At 38.2% G+C, this 20,644-nt stretch overlaps 1 protein-coding gene across 1 annotated transcript in view; it reads right to left on the bottom strand.

The window, feature by feature from the left end:
* Positions 1 to 20,644, bottom strand: part of GABBR2 (gamma-aminobutyric acid type B receptor subunit 2) — a 354,273-nt gene that overhangs the window by 158,664 nt on the left and 174,965 nt on the right. Inside the window, exon 8 of the mRNA XM_087961130.1 lies at positions 8,816 to 8,876. Coding sequence (XP_087817256.1) covers positions 8,816 to 8,876 — 61 coding nt within the window. The remainder of the gene's footprint in view (positions 1 to 8,815; positions 8,877 to 20,644) is intronic.

The following is a 20,644-nucleotide window of genomic DNA, read 5'->3' on the forward strand; positions in this document are numbered from 1 at the left end:
GGTTTTCTTCTCCGAGCTAGACCTAATGTTATTTGTTAATGCCAGGCAATGTTAGCCTGCTGTCACATCACACTGACACAACCTTGCTCCAAATGTCACATTAGCAAAGTCAGACAAGAATTGCTTTGTATTAGAACATTTTTATGCTGACCTTTTGAACAGCTAAAAAAATGACAGGAAAAGCTTTACCCACCCATAGCTCTGCATAGTGAGCTTGTATTTTTTAATGAGAAACAACGTAAGCCTTAATTTTGGATTACTACTCAAAATGCTAAGTGCTGTATTAATAAAAACAAGAAAATATCACACATATAATAATAAAATCAAGCAATCTATATTGCAAATTGTTTTAGATTCACTATGGTCCCTTTTGATTATACAGTACATGTACAGTATAGGATTATTTTAAGAAATACACCAGTATGGTACAGTGGTATTGGACAGAAAATGAAGAGACCTATCCCTGTCCTCCTTCCATCACAGAAATTCAAGCTGCCCTCTGGCTTTCCTACCTCACAAAGTTGCTAAATAGGAGGAATGAGCACTATGCATGTTGCTTTGAAAATATAAACCCAATTACTCAATGAACCACACATTTGGATTCCAGCTGGGTAGGCAACATAGGTTTAAATTATCATCAGTTAAACGAATCTTCATAAGCTTCAGTAGCAACTTTGATTGGGTAGGATAGGAGGAAGAAATCACCACATAAAACTGTTCATGCTTCTTAGTGAGTTTAAAATGCTTTCTGATCTTTCACATGAATAGCACATCTTTATTTATTAATTATTTCTGCAGGCTTCTCTGTGAGATTTTTTTTTTAAATGTGGTTTTTTTTAGCACATTTTTTTAGTAGCAAGTTTTGTGAGTGCTACTAACCAAGAAATTAACTAGGCCCAGAGTCTTCCATGTAGTAACCAGAATATTGGGGTGTTTTGAAATTGCCTTACAGGCATCAATCTCTTTGATTATGTTTAAATGCAATCTAAAAACTTCTAATAGCAAGTGTTCCACTGGTTAATTTACTGTTAGGAAGTTTATCCTTAATTCCAGCTTGCTTCTCTCCTTGATTAGTTTTCATCCATTATTAGTTGTCCTGCCCTCTGGTGATTTGGAGAATAAGTTGACCCCCCTCCTTTATTCAAATAATGGAATACTGCTATCTTGTGTCCCCCATCCTTCTTTTTCTAGACCAGGTGTCAACCTTGGCACTTTAAGATTGATTAACTCCAGAATTCCTCAGCCAGCAAAGCTGACTGAGGAATTCTGGGAGTTGAAGTCCACAAGTCTTAAAGTGCCAAGGTTGACACCCTGCTCTAGACCAGTGATCCCAACCTTTTGACGCCGCGCCCGGTACCGGCATCAGCTGGGCGCCGCGCCCGGACGCATCAACTGGGCGCCGCCATCTTTTGACGAAAAGATGAGGGCGAGCGCTCGGTGAGCTTTTTCGGTAGAAATAGCTTTCTACCCAGAAAGCTCATCGGGCGCGCCATCTTTTATGAAAGGCTTCCGGTGAGCTTTCACCGGAAAGCTCACCAGAAGCACTTTACCAAAAGATGGCGGCGCCAGCAACCAGCGCCGGTAAGACTTGTTCCGCGGACGACCGTCCACGGACCGGCGGTTGGGGACCCTGTTCTAGACTGACCAAACTCAAATCCTGCAACCGTTTTCATATGTTTTAGTCTCCAGGCCTTTAATCATCTTAGTTGCTTTTTTTTTGCACTTTGTACTTTTTCCAAAGTCTCAACATCGTTTTTGTAACATGGTAACCAAAACTGGATGCAGTATTCCAGGTTTGCCTTACTAAGGTTATATAAAGTAGTACTAATACTTCACGTCGTTTTGATCCAATGCCTCTGTTTATACAACCAAGGATTGTATCAACTTTTTTGGCTGCTGTCACATACTGCTAGCTCATATTTAATTGATCATCCACTAGAACTCCAAGGTCCCTCTCACAGTAACTGTTTTTGAGCCAGGTTTCGGCTAATCTGTACTCGTAGCTTTGGTTTTTCCTGCCTAAATGTAAAACCTTGCTTTTCTCCACATTAAATTTCATTTTGTTAGATAGGGCCCATTATTCAAGTCTGTCAAGATCTTTTTGGATCCTGTGTTTGTCTTCTGGGGTGTTGGCTGTTTCTGCCAGCTTAGTGTCATCTGCACATTTGATGAGTTCTCTTTCTATTCCTTCATCTAAGTCATTTCTGAAGATATTGAAGAGTACTGGGCCTAAGATGGAACCTTGTGGTACCCACTATTTACTTCCCTCCATGTAAATGTAGTACAGGACAACTCATTGTCAGCCATTTACAAATCCATCTGGTGATTATGCTGTCTGTCCCACATTTTTCTACCTTACCAAGAAATGGATTGTGGTCTACTTTGTCAAATGAAGAAACCATGTTGAGAAAACATCTCAAACAAGCCCTTTTCTAATTCATACAAAGATAAACTTTGGGAGAGGGGAAGTACATTCAGACTTGTGAAAATTCTATTATTATTTTATTATTCTATTCTATTATTCTATTCTATTATTATTCTATTATTATAGTTGTTGATGTATGTAGCTTTATTCATATAATAAACTGACCTATATAGAATTTTTTTAATCTAATCTGCCTTTCAGGTTATTTATGGGACTACCTCTCTCCAATTATGCAAAAGATCTGAAAATGATCCAGATCCTTCATATTAATACCATCAAACGAGATCCTGGAAGCACATTTTCTGTCTCTTCAAATGCCCTGTACCCGCACCACCTCCCCTTGGAGATTAGGATGGTCCTGACCTTGCCGGCTTCCTAAAAATGCTGAAGATCAGGGTCTTCCCCAAGCATTGGGTTGGGCTGTTGGATGAGCTTATTTTGACAATATGTTGTATGCATCTGATTCACTCCAAACATCATGTACTGTTTTTTTGTTTTTGTTTTAAATTGTTTCTCTTTACTTTGGTTATTTTAATTGGCTGAAATAGCATACCTGTTTAAATAAGTGTAATCAATAAATAGCAATAAATGTAAAAAATAAATACAAACTTAAAATAGTTTAAAAATCACATTCAATATGGATCCACAGAAAGTTAAGTAAAGTCAATGAATTCAGTGGACTTACACTTTATATTTATGCTCTGTATTTATATTAGAAATACATGCCCAGGATTTTGGAAGGCAAAAGTAAGTTCACTGCAACTCAAAAAAGAATTATGCGCATTAAAGTCAATTTATTTCACAGAGCATAAACTTAGTAGTTCTCACTCAATTATGACAATATATAACAATGGAACAATTCAATAAAAATTAGAAGGTTCTTTCTCTTACTTTCTGACTTACTGAAGAAAAAAACACAGCATATTTAGGGAGTCTTTCATTATGGACAGCAAGTTAAGAAATTACAAAAAAAGAGGAAGCATTAAACAAAAGAAAAAAAATGTGCCCTTTTCCTGAACTGAAATATATTTCTAAGAGTTGGAAACATAAATGACAAAACCAAACAATTAAAAAGGTAGATCAGATCCTTTCACAATCAAAGCATCAAGCAATAGTTGTAGGCTGATGGGGCTATTAACACCACAAACTTAATTTTCAAATCACAGCAGTATAATGCTTTTAAGTCGAATTGGTTCATGAACTAAGCTGAAAATTAAATCTGTAGAGAAAGCACAGAATGTTCATGCATATGTAAAATAATCCTCAGTATTTTCTACCTAATTATTTTTCATGTACAGAAATAGTTTGCAGTTTCTCTAGGCAGATTCCTTACAAGATGTCTTCCACATCTTTTGGGTTTTAACTAGCACTAATCAAAGCCCATTCATAATATTTTCATATATCCTATCAAGTTGGCTGTAATCCCAGAAAGAAAACTCATTTTAAAAAAATCTAAGAAAGATACTGTGAAAGGTTTCAGGGGAAAAAAGAAATATACTTCTCACATAGAATTGTAGCCCCTATATAATATGTGCCACTAGGAAGGGCATACATGTTACATCTCAGCTCTGTGAGCTGCACTGTTTGACAGTTTGCTTCCTGGTCTAATTCAGCGTTTTGCCCTTTAAAGCCCTTTATGGCATGGGGCTGGATTTTCTAAAGGATGCCTCTCCCTGATTACACCTGCCTGGCCCATCTGCTCAGGCAGAGAAGGCATGCTGTGGCTCCCATCTGCCATGAAGTAATATTTTGGGGGAGGATCCCAGGAGGAGGGTTTCCTCTGTTGCTATGCTTGCCTTGTGGAATCTTCTCCCCCCCCCCCCCAAAAAAAAGTAAGATTAATTTCATCCCTCTCAACATTCCATAAGTCCCTCAAGAACTGACTACGTTATCAGGCCTGGGGTCTTCTAGGGGCTGAAGAGATGTTGCAATGGTTCCTTTATAGAGTTATTATAATCCTCTCTTGTTTTAGGTACCTTTTATATTGTTTTTTAAATTCTGATTGTTTCTTATGTATTTTTTAATTAAGCATCACCACCCAGAGTCACTTCCTTGTGAAGTGGGGCCTTATACAAATATGTTAAATAAACAAACAGGAAATTCAATCTCCTTCGATGACATCATTTGGTTCCCCAAGGAGATCTGTTTTAAAATACAAGGATGGCTTTCAAGCAGGTCTTTCCTGACAGAGCCAACCTCGCAAGTGCTTCATTTGGAGTACATGCAAGTAATTCTTCTACTCTGCATTTCCTTCCTTGAAGGGTACCACTGAATGGCCAAACTAGACTGTGCTTGCAAGCAAGCCAAGGAGGTAGGATCTGGGAGAATATTGATTTCAGATATTCCTGCTGCTTTTGATCATTAGAAGAGACTTTGAGAACTGAACATATTAGTCCTTACCCTTTGAGAACTGAACATATTAGTCCTTACCCTTAACTTAAAAGACACAATCATACGAAGCCTTTCCGTTATTTTATGCTAGCTGCAAATTTGCTTTTGGACACATTTCAAACTCTGCATAAAACTACAAACATAAGAAAATGTATTTCGCTGCCTGAACTCTTTCATCATTTGGCAAAGCAGATTCTGCTTTCATTCTCATAAATTAATGCAATAGCTTAGCATGCCCTAAGAGCAAATCCGTTGCTCATGTGAGCTGAACTTGAATAATCTTTCTCTAACACTGTTTTGATTTCTTGCTTGTTTTATAGGGAATGGATGTTAGGATTTCTGTGATGACTATAGAGCAAGTGATCTGAATCAAGAGTTTTAATTGGAAGGTTTTGGCCAAAAGATTTAGCCTTGCTTCATACTCTGATTTGTAATTCTGTAGATTTCCTCACAGAAATCTGAAGATGCAAAATCAGGAAGGGTCTTGTTTCTTTACAGACATGTTGCTATAGAATGTGGGTACCTATATCAATTTGGCTACATAATGCATTTGGCGTTGTACTGAGAACATTATCCTTTTTTATTCTAACAGAAATGGACAAATAAGTAATATCTTCTACAATCCAATTGTCAGCAAAAATTCAAACAGAGCTGCAAAATAACAACATTAATTAATATATATAAAACTTAATATTCCACATTTCAATTCTTAGCAGTAAGCAGAACTCCATTTAAAAGGCATGAAGTGGTCTTGACATCCTAGTGTAAACAAAAAACTAAAGTTTAACATGACAAAGAGGTACTATTTCTCCTTTAAAAAAATACAAGCTTCCGTTTTCCACCCAAAATGTCAAAAAAATTCAAAAGAAAACTATGCCAAATAATAATATATCGAATTCAATACTTCCATATCTTGACTTTAAACAAATCCACATTTAGCAAATATTAAGCAATCCCAGTATCTTAACATAAAAAAGACTAAAATTTAACATAACAAAGAAGGGTAATTTATACTTTAAAAACCAATTCACAAAACTTTTTTAAAGTAAAAAGATAATTAGATACAGAGCCAGTTAAATGCTATCCAATTAGAGTACATAATTGTACTCTATGACAGATAGATAACATGTCCCGTTTTACCCTGGTCATATAAACCAACTCTGTACTCCTTTTTAAAAAAATACAAAACAATCTTTCCCTTTATTCAGATGATTGTTGATCCTTGTTATGAATTTCTTCAATAGTTTAAACACCCTCCTTTGTAAGTCTAACAAAAATAAATTGTTATTCTCTGGAATTGTCATTTTTATTTGCTTCTTAATTTTTAAAGCCTCATTCATTTCTTTCTTTATATTTGATGACCAATTCAAAATCTTGATCGTGTTGTTTTCAGCTAGATGGTTGTTGCATATTTTTCTTTAAATGGATTGCTCCCCATGAGAAACATTATAGCTGACATAATTGATTGAAAGCCCTAGTGCAGTTCTGAGTGCAAGTCCTCAAAGATACCTCTGAATGCCATTATAAATGTCTTGTTATGTCTCCAATATCAAAAACAGTTTTTCTTTCCCCCAAAAATGCATTTATTTTTTAAGATTATTTTCAGACTTAATATCCAAAATCTGTTATTCCAATATTTTCTGAGCTCTTAATGCTTTCAGGCCAAAGGTCTTGTTTTTTGCTGTTTATTTAAAATTCTTAACATTTATAATGATAAATCTTTTTTACATATATTAAGGACTTGAGGGCACTCTCTTGGTGTTTGCAATCTTACCACTTTCAAGGTATCTAACTTCTTTGAAGAAGTGAATAGGCAATTTCTGAAAGTGGTAGCAAGGGAAGAGCAAACTTACTGCCCTTTGAAAAAGCACCATTTGCAGTTGGAGCAACAATGGCAAATTCCCTTGTCTCAAGATTCCCCCACCCCCAAGGTTGCTGTCTTATGTCTCTTTGTGAGGAACAACTGCAAGGTGAACAGCTTGGGTTTCCTTTGTTTATCCAGAGAGGGTTGAAGGAACCAATATGCTCATTGGGTCCCTAGTCATGGTCACAAATGTTGGCTCCACCATCTTCGGTCCACCATCTTCTCTCTTACTTCCTACCCTCTTTACTGAGAAACCTTTGTGTATCTGTGTTTAGTACAAAATTGCTATTACAGTGTTAACTTTTATTTGTGTTGGGAAACACAGCTTTTGGGAATGCAACTTTAAACTACGGTATCATGCTCTACATGAGGCAGTCCTTGAAGACAATTTGGAAACTTTAATTAATTAATTAATTTAATTAGACTGTCTACTATTGACCTTACCCCTTTCCTAAGAGGTCTGAAGGGGGCATGCATAAGCGCAACAGCTAGCGTCCCTGTCCTATTGTCTCTTTTATTTTTTTATTTTTCTTATATGTATCCGATATTCATAACTATGTTTTTACTTATACCTATTATCTTATAAGCAACTGACAAACCAAATAAATAAAATAAAATAATTGGTGCAGAATGCAGTCACTCAGGTGGTAACTGGTGCCAGATATATACGGCACACATAACATCATTCCTTCATGGGCTGACCAGTGTGTTTCCAGGTGGAATTCAAGGTGCTGGTAGTTACCCTTTAAAGACCCACATGGCTTGGGACCAGGATACCTGAGGAATCACCTTTTTTCCAACCAAATCAGATAGGATGGGCATGCTTCAGATCCCATCAGACAAAGAATGTTGGCTGACAGGAACTAGAAGATGAGCTTTTTCTGCAGCAGTCCCTGCTCTGTGGAACATCTTTCCTTCAGAGATTAGAATGGCTTCAACCCTGTTAGCCTTCCCTAAAGCTTTAAAAACTTGGCTATGCTCCAGAGTCTAGGGTGCTATATGTGCCAAGGGCCTGTTTCCTGGCTATATTCCTGGCCATATGTCTTGCTTTGTATGTACTCGAATTAGAAATTTTGATTTTACTGTTTTTATTCTTTTGAAATGTTTTTACATTTTTAATTGTAATGTATGTTTTTCAATTGTGAGTTGTTCAGAATTGTTTGCTGAGATGGGTTGCTATATAAATCGAATAAATAAATAAACTTATCAATGAGTTTTTAAAAATAATTCATTAAATACACTTTTGCTTAATAATTCTAAGTAAATTCAATAATTCTTTAGTAGCTCAAAAGGACATAGATAATTCATTTGTGGAAATATTCAAGTATAATTAATTGATTTTTCAGTTGTAATACAGATAACTGAAGCATTAATCCTTTCCATACCTACATTTTATTTACAGTATTAATCTGTCAAGTTTTCTATCTGATAATGCTAGTTATTTCTTCTTCTTTTAAATCTGCAGTTCTATGTTATCTATACAGTACATTTTCTAAACATGTCACAGGAATGTAGCATATTAAAAGCATGATTCTTAAATTATATATGGTTATAATAAACTTTCCACAAATGGGATAATTTAAGGCAACTTTTGCCAAAGTAATGCCAAATATATTGGGAAATCTTGACGCTCCATTTCCAACACATCTGGAAAGTGTCAGGTTTAAATTATGCATCTTCTCTTGAATATATACTCTTGCTAAAATGAATCCAAGCCATTGTACTATTACAATTTTTCGTCAATATTTGGCTATCAAAACATGTCATTGCTTTAAACGAAAGGCAAAAGGAAGAAGAGGAAAGAGGATGCAGAAGAGGAAAGGAAGAAATTATAGAGCAACTATTCCAAGTTGCAAATTCTATTTCACTTTTCAGAAGGAATAAAAAATTAGCCTGCTGTATTTCTATTCTTTAACATCAATTTTTTTTTAAAAAAAATCAGTCTCTACATAAATGATCCTATTTATTTTTAAAAATATATTCCTATGTAATCTGCTAAATTTTATTGCCATATATCCTTTTACTTTCACATCATCATAAAGTATAAAACAAAGCAAAATATACCATATCTTCAAATTGAAATCTACAGTCATAACAATATAGGTGCAAGGCATAAATAAATATCCGTCACCTACCTTGAAACTGTGTGAATTTGATGGTCCCCATCCTCTCTCCATTTCTGAACATAACTTGACCCTAAGTAAAGTAAATAGATGCCTTATAATAAGGTTTGTGATACTCTTACACAACTTGCTTATTTTAAATAACAGTAAGAATAATTATAACACATGGATAGACAACCTGTGCCATGAGCACTGATGCCTATAGTCTTCTTCCTTGGTTCACTTCACATTCTCTACCTATCTACTTTTTTAAAAAAAAACTGTTCTAAGAATAATTGGTCTACTGGTTAAAGCATCAAGTTAGAAAGTGGGAAACCATGAGCAAGTTCTGTCTTATCCATGAAAGTCAACTGAATGATTTTGGGCCAGTCAATCGCTCAGCCCAACTCACCAGCTTGAGTTACTTGTAAAAATAATAAAGTAGAATATAAATAAATATAATGCTAAACTACAATGCATCAGCTGCCAGCATCGTCTTTTTTTTCAGCAATGTTTCTCATCCCATATAAACCATGTAGGCATTATTAGAAAGTAAAATGGCACATGTCTGCAGCTCAGTGTTTAATCTGACATTATGCATGCCTTCCCAAAAAGTAGATAAAGGATTGGAAGATATAATCCTGTAGGAATGCAGGACTGCAAAGGAAAGAACCACGCTAGTTTGCCTTCTTATAAATGGGTATTTTGTGAATGTTCATGCAGAATCTGACAGCCATTTTATGGGAATGACTGTAACATGTCCTCTAAATTCTAAATATTTTTACTTGGTCAAAAATATGATTTACTCCTGATTTCATTAAGGTTATAAATGTCTTCTGATAAATGTATACTTGAAAATCATACACCTCAATAATTTAGCGGAGCAATATTTACAAAACCTATCTTTGTGCTATATAATACATATAAGAAAGCATTGAGATCAAGGCCATAAATGAATATATAACAAAGACAACAGATTCTATCATACTGAATAGCTAGCCAAATCAAGCCAATCATTTTAAAGATGTATCCTACAAATCGAAGAATCTAATATGTGAATAAAATATATTTTAAAAAGTTTAAAACAAATCACATGCATTACATGAGAAGTTAATTATTTTACTAATTCCTTTGCAGATATAAATTTACTGTAAAGAAAGGTGTGAATTGTAAGCTACTATACTGCTGTAAGCTTTCAAAACAGGCAACATTTTAAAAATATGCCATAAGCGCATGAAATTTAATTGAATGCAAATAACAGAGAGGATTTCTATGTGCTTTGGCCAAACTAAGCAGGCACTGCAAAAGGAATCAATGAGCTTTTTAAAAATATATATTTTAAAAAACACAAAAGCCTGAATACAAAATTAAATTCTGTAAACAGAATGGAATTTAGAACTGTATCACTTTCAACTGCTCTTGGGAGATGGGAAATCATAAAATAGTACACACTACAATAGCATACAGCTCCTTAAATTCCTCAGAGTCTTTCTACCAGTTGCCATTTCATAGTAGTTTCTTTAAAATATCATCACAGGGTAGAGTTTATTGAGCTGCTGGTAAAAGAATAAACTAGGGAAAATCAGATTCTTTAATATGAACAAAATAAAAGTGATGGATCTAAATAATACTGTAAGATGCAATCTGGGTCAGTCACCAGGACCAGAGGTTTGTTTTTCTGACTTTTGGACTCATGTCGGAGTCCACCCTCAAGGAACTTCTCTCTACTGGAATGTGTGGTTTGGGCTATTCTATGCATTGTATTTATGTGATTTCTTCCTATTGATTGATTGATATGTGATGGCTAGCACTTGGCTGTTGTTTTCTTGTGCTGCCAAGTCCTCAGCTCCTAAATATAGGAGCTGAGGACTTGGCACTCCTGTTGACTGACAAAGGGATCCTTTTCCCAGGATTCAAACAGTACCTGAAAATATGCTTCAATCATATCCCTGGCTATCTTTGTATCTGTATATCCAACAATCTTAGTAGTAACAAAATTGTACGTATGTCCTTGTTCGTTGCAATAAATAATACTTCTTACTACAGTATTTCTTACTACCTTGCAATATCCCAAACTATAGCCTATGGATAGTGCACTCTGTCTTACTGTAAAATCAGCATTATCAACAGACAGCACCTGAATATGGACATTGGAATAAGCATGTGTTTTAATTAATCTCTCATTAGATGGTTGTGCAGTATTTGATGCACAGTATCTGAAAATATGATGTGATGTTAAGTCAAATGAAAATTCTGTTAATAGGGATAGATAAATAATGGCTGTTCATACAAGGAATCCATCAAAGCAATAAGCCTAAACATTTGTATGCAAACTAATTTTGAATGAATAGGGGTAAAAAGAACTAGAACTGTTAGGTTGGCTGCATTTTCCCTTGAATTAGTGTAAGTCTTTCTGAAGTCATGTTGTTAACTCTTTATATTAAATCTGTAAACTGAGACTGAGTGTTGTTCAAGAACAAGAACAATGGGGAATTACGTCAAGCCAGGTAATTTGATTTTCCCAAACACAAGTTCCAATGTAAAGAAGTTCATGATAATTTAACTCAAAAGATATATTAAGCAGCACATATCTGATTACAATATTCTATTAGCATACATTTATCATTTATTGAATTCTCATTTTCATCCTTGCATAAATTTCAAATACAATATTTTGTTTTACTATTTGGTTTGCTTTTATATGCTATCCCAAGAAATACCATAATATGAAGTGTAAAGTACTAATATTCTAGAAGAAAACAAAAAGTACATGTGTGCTGCAAAATTAACACAGGAAGCAAAAATTAACAAACAATAAAAGAAAATTTTAATAGAATCAGCAGAACCAGAACCAGTTTGAAGGTTAAAATGAAAACAGAACTAAGTGTTGCAGTAAAATAATCTTAATTCCCCAAGAAAAAATACTGAAATTGAGTAGCTTCATCAAGATTTATTTTCCTGTGAACCATTTATCTTGCTTCTTTTTCATAATTGGCAGTATACAAAGAGTGATAACGAATGCTGAACTCCCACAGACTGAAAATCCTATCTGGCCAATGTTTTGACTCTGAAGTATTTTGTATCAAATATAAAAATTCAGTTTATTTTTTTCATTAATTCAAGTTTAATGCTGTGTAACTCTGGGCAGCTCACAAAGTAAAAAAATGGCATGAAAACAACACATAAATAAGAATATGTAACACAATTAATGGAAAACAATTTTAAAATGCTTGTTTTATAATATTTATCCAGGCAACACATATTTGAAACAGAGGCATCCATCACCATACCCAAAGGCCTGGGAGAACAGCCATATTTTCAAGAACATCATCAGGAGGGGAGTCATTCAGAACTTAGAAAGAAATCCTTCTAGATGGGAGGTGATGTTACCAAGAAGAAATGCTTGCTGAGTCCCAAAAGATTATATTGTTTAACTGAGGAGACTCAGAGCATGCCCACTTTGTTCTATCGTACTGGCCAGACAGAAATCACAGGACAGAGGCAATCTCTCAGACAATCCAGCTGTTTAATAAAAATGATAACAACAAAATTGCAACATCTAATTGCAAGCCAAAGCCACAAGTTGCTGTTTGTTCATATCCATGAAATTGCAGCAAAGTCTTTAATGTAGTCATTCACACTTTAATATGATAATGCATACATTTTGAAAAGCTATGAAATTAATATTTACATAGGACTTTTGGAAAATCCAAGAGAAAATCAAGATATGTATTATATTATTTGGACAGTGCTAAAATATATCCTATGTAGTAAATATTTATCCTATGAGGTTAAAATTATTTCCATGATCATGATTTACATGACAATACTGCAAATGTCTTGAATGAATAGTGTCAAATCCAAATAATTCTAATCATGACAGTCTGATAGTAGGTTGAATATGAAGTCACAACAGCCAAACCTATGCGCTAAGAGTCATAAGAAAAAATTAATTTATATCACTTCAAATAGTCAATTGGATTTATGAATTTTTTAAAAAAATATTAGAACTCCCTACTTCTGAGATGCAGAGTAGTATCAGGGGGAATAGTCTAATGAGCTTTGCTTTGCTAATTTCTTATTCTCTGGGAAGTCTTAAAATCATACAGAAACCATCATCATCATCAAACTCTATTGCAGAAAATAGGACTTCAGCAACAGAGTTGTCAATGCCTGGAATGCACTACCAGACTCTGTGGTCTCTTCTCCAAATCCCCAAAAATTTAACCACAGACTGTCTACTGTTGACCACACCCTGTTCCTAAGAGGTCTGTAAGGGGCGTGCATAAGAGCACCAACATGCCTACCGTTCCTGTCCTAGTGTCCCCTGTTGTTTGTACCCATTTCATGTACTTTTAATCATGTTTTCAATTATATCTGTTATCTAAAACATGCTTGACAAAATAAATAAAAAAATAAAATAAATCATCATCATCACAGGATGCCCATATCTCCATTGTGACTCTGAGCAGCTAATGACATATAAAAGAAAGTAAAACAAAAACAAAAACAGAAAACTAATATATAAAAATTATAATGACTGTCAAGATTTTAAAAAATTAATAAACTAAGAATGCCCCAATGGTTCCAATGAACCGTCAAACCCATCCACCCCCGTCCAGGAGCACATCTAGGTCTTATAGCTTTTTGAAAGACCAAGACAGTTGGGATGAATTCAATCTCGGGAAGTATGCTGTTCCAAAGGACAGATGCTGGGACAGAAAAACCTGCTTTCTTGGTCCCACAAGACAAGATGGGATTCTTTAATTGATGGAACCCATATCATAGTCTCTTGCTGCATCTGATGGAACAAGTGGAAGCAATTGGGGAGAGGCTGACCCCAGTCCCTTGTCATGCAAACATTATATGTAGCAACCAACATCTTGAATTGACCCCAAAACATACTAGAAACCAATGAAGCTTGAGGAGCAGAGATGTAACTATGGGCACACTGAGACATACTCTTAATTGCCCACACTGATGCATTGTGAACCAGCTGAAGTTTTCAAATGTTCTTCATGGACAGCTCCATATAGAGGACATTACATTAATCCACTTGGAAAATGGCCAAGCAATGCCTCTCAGACCATGAAAAGAGTGCAGTTGCCACACTAGTGAAGTTGTGCAAAGACCTGGTGAAGTTGTGCAAAGACCTAGTGAAGTTGTGCAAAGGCTAGGAATAGCCACAGCTGTTTCTTGAAGTCAGCCCCCAAATTATACACCTGTTCTGTTTAGTGTAGTGCAACCCAATCCAGAACTAGAGATGGAAAATTAATGCATACATGGTGTATTAAACAAAAGCTTAGTCCCATTAGAGTTAAGCTAAAGCCCATTTTCCCCATCCAAGGTTCCACAGCTTCCAGACATCATGCTAAAATCCCCACAACATCAGTTGGTGGCCTGTGATAGGGATGTAGTTTAGCTATGGTCTATTTATGATATATGATAACGTGTATTTATATGTATTCATGTATATGTATTTATGATATAAAGAAACCAAAGAATTTAAAATTTTATATTACAGTATAAGATAAAATCTGTTAAAATATGGAATCTTTTAAAAATAAGGATAAATGTGAGGTTCTCACCATTAGCTTCACTGTAAAATGTCTTTTCGTTTCAAGAAGTTATCACATATGCCAAAATGTTACAGCCATACCCAAGAAACTGATTAAATAGGTATGATACCTCTGAAAACAGGTAAAACTGCTCAATGAAAGTAGGAATTTACCATGTTTGATGTATTTACATTTTACCGGAAGAATAAAAAGTGAACTCATCTCTTTCAAGGACTGCAATGATCAATTGCATTAGCAATTTGAAAATCATTGGTAAGTAGGTAATTGGTCTGTAGTTGCCTGGTGTTTCCCCTCTTCCTGGATATTTCATTATCACATGGGTTTTGCCAGATGTTAACAATTTTCAATTTCACCTCTTTGCAGTATGTTGCTAAACTATTTGGCAATGAGTTGTTACAGAGCAGTCAGATGTTTCAACCAAAAGCCATGAAGTTCATCTTCACTTGTGCTAACCAGTTCTTGATCTTCCTTACTCTTTTCTCGACTTTTTCTGCTATTATTATAAATTCTTTAATTCCTACCAAGCAAATAGTTCGACAGATTGTATCCCTCTGTTAATGCAACTTAGGATTGCATTAGCTTTTTTGGCTGCTGCTACACACTGCTGGCTCATAGTTAGCTGCCTTCCATTGAGAACCTGTATACTGCACGAGTCAAAAAGAGGGCTTTGGAAATATCTACAGACCCCTCACATTCTGGTTATAAATTGTTTCACCTTGTACCCTCAGAACGACATCAAAGAGCATTGTACACCAGAACAACTAGACACAAGGAGTTTTTTCCCCGCATGCCATCACTCTGCAAAACAACTAATTCCCACAAAACTGTCAAACTATTTACTAAGACTGTATTACTATTCTTCTTCTCATCCTTCCTATTATCTATCTCCTCCAACTTATGACTATAACCTTGTTGCTTGTATCTTTAAGATTTATATTGCTTTATTTAGTTTCCTAGTATGATTTGTATCTTTAAGATTTATATTGCTTGTATCTTTAAGATTTATATTGCTTTATTTAGTTTCCTAGTATGATTTGATTACTTATATAGTATCCTGTGATTATCACTAAGTGTTGTATCTTATGATTCTTGAATGTATTTTTTATGTACTCGGGAGAGCTTATGCACTGAAGACAAATTTCTTGTGTGTCCAATCACAGTTGGCCAATAAAGAATTCTATTCTATTCTATTCTATTCTATTCTATTCTATTCTATTCTATTCTATTCTATTCTATTCTATTCTATTCTATTCTATTCTATTCTACTCTCTACTCTGCTTCTTTTTAGTCTTATCTATCTTTTATTCAACCTGCAGTCTTGCTGTATTTCTTCAGGTTGTCCCATACCTATGCCCAAAGGTGTACTATTTGTCAGATGTTGAGTGATTCATTGCATTCTCTTCACTGATTGATTGATACAAAACTTTTCTGATTTGATTTAAATTGGAGATTTGTACTAACTGTTTCTTTGTGATCAGCTTCAAAGCAAGTACAGTGGAGCTTTGGTCGCGACTGTAATCCATTCCAGGATTTCAGCCGCAACCCGATGTGGTCATGACTAGAAGCATGACCATGCACAGACAAAAAAAAATGGTACTGAAGGGGAAATTGGTGCGGAAAGGGAATCTTTCTGCATCAATTTTGTTCGCCACCTGATTTTTGAATCGTGATCTGATTCAAAAATGGGTGGATTTTTTGTTTGCCACCTGATTTGGTCGTGAACAGAAGTGTTTGTGACCTGAGGTTCCACTGTATTCTGTAACCATATTCTGTTGTTTTTGCGCTGTTCTAGACACTCAATTATTCTTTGCTTCAATTCCTCTTGCTTTTTAGTTAGAGAGCTTTGTTCTTCATGAGAAGAAAGCGGAGTAGAGGATGCCTGGTGTGGGAGTGAAAAGGGTCGTTGGTTCTCACCTGATACGACCTTTCTCTTTGGGTGGAGATAGCATTCATGATTGGGTGATCAGTCTCTGCTTGCTGATTGGACTGAGTCTGTCAAAACTTTGAGGACACTCCCTCTGTTGCTAGGGACCTCCCAGAAATTGGCGAAGGAATAGTGACAGACTGACATGTTCTCCTATAATCATAACATACACCATTACATTCAGAACGTACCAAAAATGGGTGGGATTGAATGCTATCTCCACACAAAGAGAAAGGTAGTATCGGGTTAGGACCAATGACCCTTCTCCATTGTGGGGAGATAGCATTCAGGATTGGGACATACCAAAGCAGGCTGTCCTATGGGTGGGCTTAGTGCAGTCCGGGTCCCTTATACAGATGGACCTTTTGCAAAACTCTCCATCCAAAAGCTGCCTCAGCAGAAGCAAAAGTGTCCAGCTTATAGTGTCTGATGAACAGAGAAGGTGAGGCCTAGGTAGCCGCCCTGCAAACCTTCTCCAGAGAGGCCTGAGTGGCCCAGCCGCTGATGTGGCCGCACTCCTCATTGAGTGCGTTGTTATCCTTGGAGGAACTGCAAATCCTTGGGTTTGGTAGGCTTTGGATATGCAAAGTCTTATCCATCTCCCCACAATCGTTGGAGTCACCTTGCAGCCCATATTGGAAGGTTGAAAGGAAATAAAGAGGGATTCAGACCTCCTGAAGGACGATGTCCGCTTTACGTAAATCCTCAAGGCCCTCCGAACGTCCAGAGTATGCCATCTTCTTTCTAACTCGTGCACAGGATGTGGGCAAAAGTCAGGTAATATAAGTTCCTGGGCTCTGTGAAACCACAAGTTCACCTTTGGCATGAATGAAGGGTCTAGTCTTAACACCACTCTTGGTGTGAAACACACAAAGGTCTTTCCTGACAGACAAAACTCCCAACTCTGAAATCCTTCTGGCAGAGGCGATTGCTGCCAGGAAGGCCACCTTGCAAGACAAAAACTGCAAGGGAATGGACCTCAGTGGTTCAAATGGGGCCTGAGTCAGCAATTGCAATACTTTAGAGATATCCATGTCGGATATCGATGAACCACTGGAGGCCTCAGGTTTGTTGCACCCTTCAGAAAACTGCGGACCATGGGATGCCTAGACAAAGATTCCACTCCCCCTCAAGGATAGAACAGAGGACAAGGCTGCAACCTGCCTCCACAAGGTGTTAGGTGAAAGTTCCTTATCTAGGCCTTCTTGAAGGAAGTCCAGCATCTGGGCAATCGTGGCTCCAGAAGGGTCAATGTCAGACTTAGAACACCATTCGCTGAAAGCCTTCCAAGTTGCATCGTAACTACTGTTGGTGGAAGGTTTCCTGGAGGCCTGGATAGTTCTTATTACTCTGGAGGAATAATTGTTCCAGATCAGAGATCCACGCTCAATCTCCAGGCAGCCAGCTGAAGCCACTGGGGCTCTGGATGCGATACTGGCCCCTGGATGAGTAACACTCTGTCCTCCGGTATCCTCCAAAGTCTGGAGATGGAAAGGTTTACTAAGTCTGCAAACCATGGCCTTCTGGGCCAATGAGGGACTACAAGGATAAGTTCTGCTCTTTCCACCAACAATTTCTGGATGACCCTCGGGATCAGGGGCAGAGGAGGAACGGCATAAAGTAGTTCCCGTGGCCAAGGGCTGGGTAAAGCATTCGTTCCCTCTGCCCCTGAAACCGCAAACCTGGAGTAGAATCTTGGGAGTTGCGTGTTGTCCTGGGAAGCAAAGAGATCCACTGCTGGCCATCCAAAGCGCTCTGACAGCTCCTGAAACAAATCGAGGTGGAAACGCCACTCTGCATGGTCAATGGTGGCTCTGCTAAGCCAGTCAGCCTCAACATTGGCCACACCTGCAATGTGCTCAGTTCTGAGCGATACATGGTATCTCTCTGCCCATAAGCAGAGTTGTTCTGCCTCTAGCATTAGTGGCCATGAATGAGTCCCTCCTTGGCAGTTAATGTGCGCCTTGGTTGACACATTGTCCATCAAGACCAGGATGTCCTTATCTGAGACAGCATCCTCTAAGTGTCTCAGGGCCAGATGTACCGCCCGAAGCTCTAGCCAATTAATATTATGGCCCAAATCTGCCTGGGATTCAATCCGTGGACCACCGTGGATTGAATATGGGCTCCCCAGCCATAAAGACTGGCATCCGTGGTCAGCACTAACCTGTCAGTTTCCTTGAATAAGAGTTCCACGGAAAGCACCTCAGATGATCACCATCATAAGTATTTAAGGACCAACAGAGGTAATCTGACCTGCAAAAGGGAACAACTCCTACCTGTCTTCTGATAAGGGAGAAGAAATCATTGGAGCGCCCTGGCATGCAGTCTAGCCCAGGGCACAATATTAATACATGATATCATTTTCCCTAGAAGCTTGGAAAGTGTAGCCAGGGATACTCTAAATTTAGATTTTACTTGTCCAATTAACTCCCTGATACTCTCCTGACGTTCTTGGGACAAGGACACCTTGCAGGAAAGGATATCTATTACAGCTCCCAGGTAGAGTAATGTATTGGTGGGAGTGAAGTGGCTTTTGGCCTCGTTGACAGAGAAGCCATGCTCTTGGAGCACCTGAATGGTGATTTCCAAATCCTCTGTAGCCCTAGATGGGGAAGATGACTGGACTAGTATGTCATCCGGGTAACACTGGATGGGATTGCCCTAAGATGGGCTGCCAAGGCTGCCAACAGCTTCGTAAATGATCTGGGGGCTGATGAAAGTCCAAAGGGCAAGGCCCTGTATTAATAGTGCCTCCCATTGTAGCAGAACCTGAGGAATTGTCTGATGGGGAGGAATAATGGTGTCATGAAGGTAGCCCTCCGTTAAATCTATCAAAGTCAGAAAGTCTTCCTCCCTAATTCCCTCCAGAATGGACTGGAGTGAATGCATCTTAAATTGCCTGTATTTCACCCGGCGGTTAAGACGCTTCAAGTCCATAATTGCCCTCCATCCCCTCAAGGCTTTGGGGATTACAAACAAGATGGAATAAAATCCCATGCATGGTTGGCCCTCAGGCACCAGGCTGAATAGCTTGAATTTCCAGCAGGTGCTAAATAGCTGTTTCCATAAGGGCCTTTCTCTCTGCATTCAGAGAGACAGGACATTGGAAAAAAACCTCGGGGGTACAGAGAGGAACTCTATAGAGAGGCCCGAGTGGATCATTTCCAGGACCCAGGTGTCCGTGGTTACTTCCTCCCAATGCCTGGCAAACAAGGTCAGACATCCCCCAATGGGAGGGTTGACGTCAAATTTATCTGGGGCATCAGAAGTGATGACCCCCAGCCCCTTGAAAGGGCTGCTTATTGGTAAATGGGTGATTTCTACCTGTCCTATCCTGGGTTGTTCCTGCCTGGGGATGAAAGGCCTCTGGGGCCTAGGGAAACCCCCTCCTGCTTCAGGGGTCCTATAACAGGAATGTCTGACATAGGGTGTTGATCTGAATTCACCTCTTCTGGACCTGGATGGCAAGACCTTCCTCTTGTGCTTGGAGTCCACCAGAATCTTGCCCAGAGCTTCTCCAAATAATTTATCCCCCTTAAAGGGGGCAGTGGTCAACCTCCACTTATGTCTCATGTCAGCCTGCCATTGCCTTAGCCAGAGCAGGCGACGAGAGGTCACAGTTCCCCCTGTTGCCCTGGATGCAAATCTGGCCACACTGAGGGTAGCATTGGCTGAAAATTCCACTGCTGCTAATAGTTTGTTCACATGTTCATGTGACCTGACATCATCCAGTGGAATTCTCTCTTGCAGCTCCTGGAGCCAGATAAGAGAGGCCCTGTTAAAAAAAAGATGCGCCCGTGGAGGCCTTCACTGCCCACGCTGCTGACAGGTGAGTTCTCTGCAACATTTCTTCAGCCCTCTTGTCCTCTGCTTTCAAGCGAGTCCTGAGGCTCCCCAGGGATGTCAGTGTTGGTTTGCAGGGCCACAACTGGTGCATTGACATCGGGCACTTCCAGGGCTTTGGAGAGATCTCCCATGTTGAACATCTTCTGGTGCAGGAAGGAAGGGCTTGGACCCGATCCAAGGGACGACCACTGCCTTTGGATGACAGTGGTGAACATCCTTGGCGCAGGGATGACATCTGCTGTTATTGTTTTTTCTGAAAACAGTGGGTCATTGGGGTCTTCAGAAGGGTCTGCGGGCTCCTGTGGTTCAGGAACCAAGCCCCACCCTGTGGCTTTTTTAGCCTTGAAGAGGAGCGACCTGAAAATGGCTGGTTGGAACAAGCTTGGTATAGAGACTTGGTCAGCATCGTTGAGGCCTTCATCATCAGAGTAGTTCCTGTCCATCAGTTGTCCGCTGTCAGATGTGATAGAGTGGGAGCTTTCAGCAGGAGCATATAAGCCTGATTCTGAA

This window comes from Notechis scutatus, chromosome 3, assembly GCF_049901735.1.
Source record: "Notechis scutatus isolate UNSWTSFEM ecotype Mainland chromosome 3, rNotScu1.2, whole genome shotgun sequence".
Taxonomy (NCBI): domain Eukaryota; kingdom Metazoa; phylum Chordata; class Lepidosauria; order Squamata; family Elapidae; genus Notechis; species Notechis scutatus.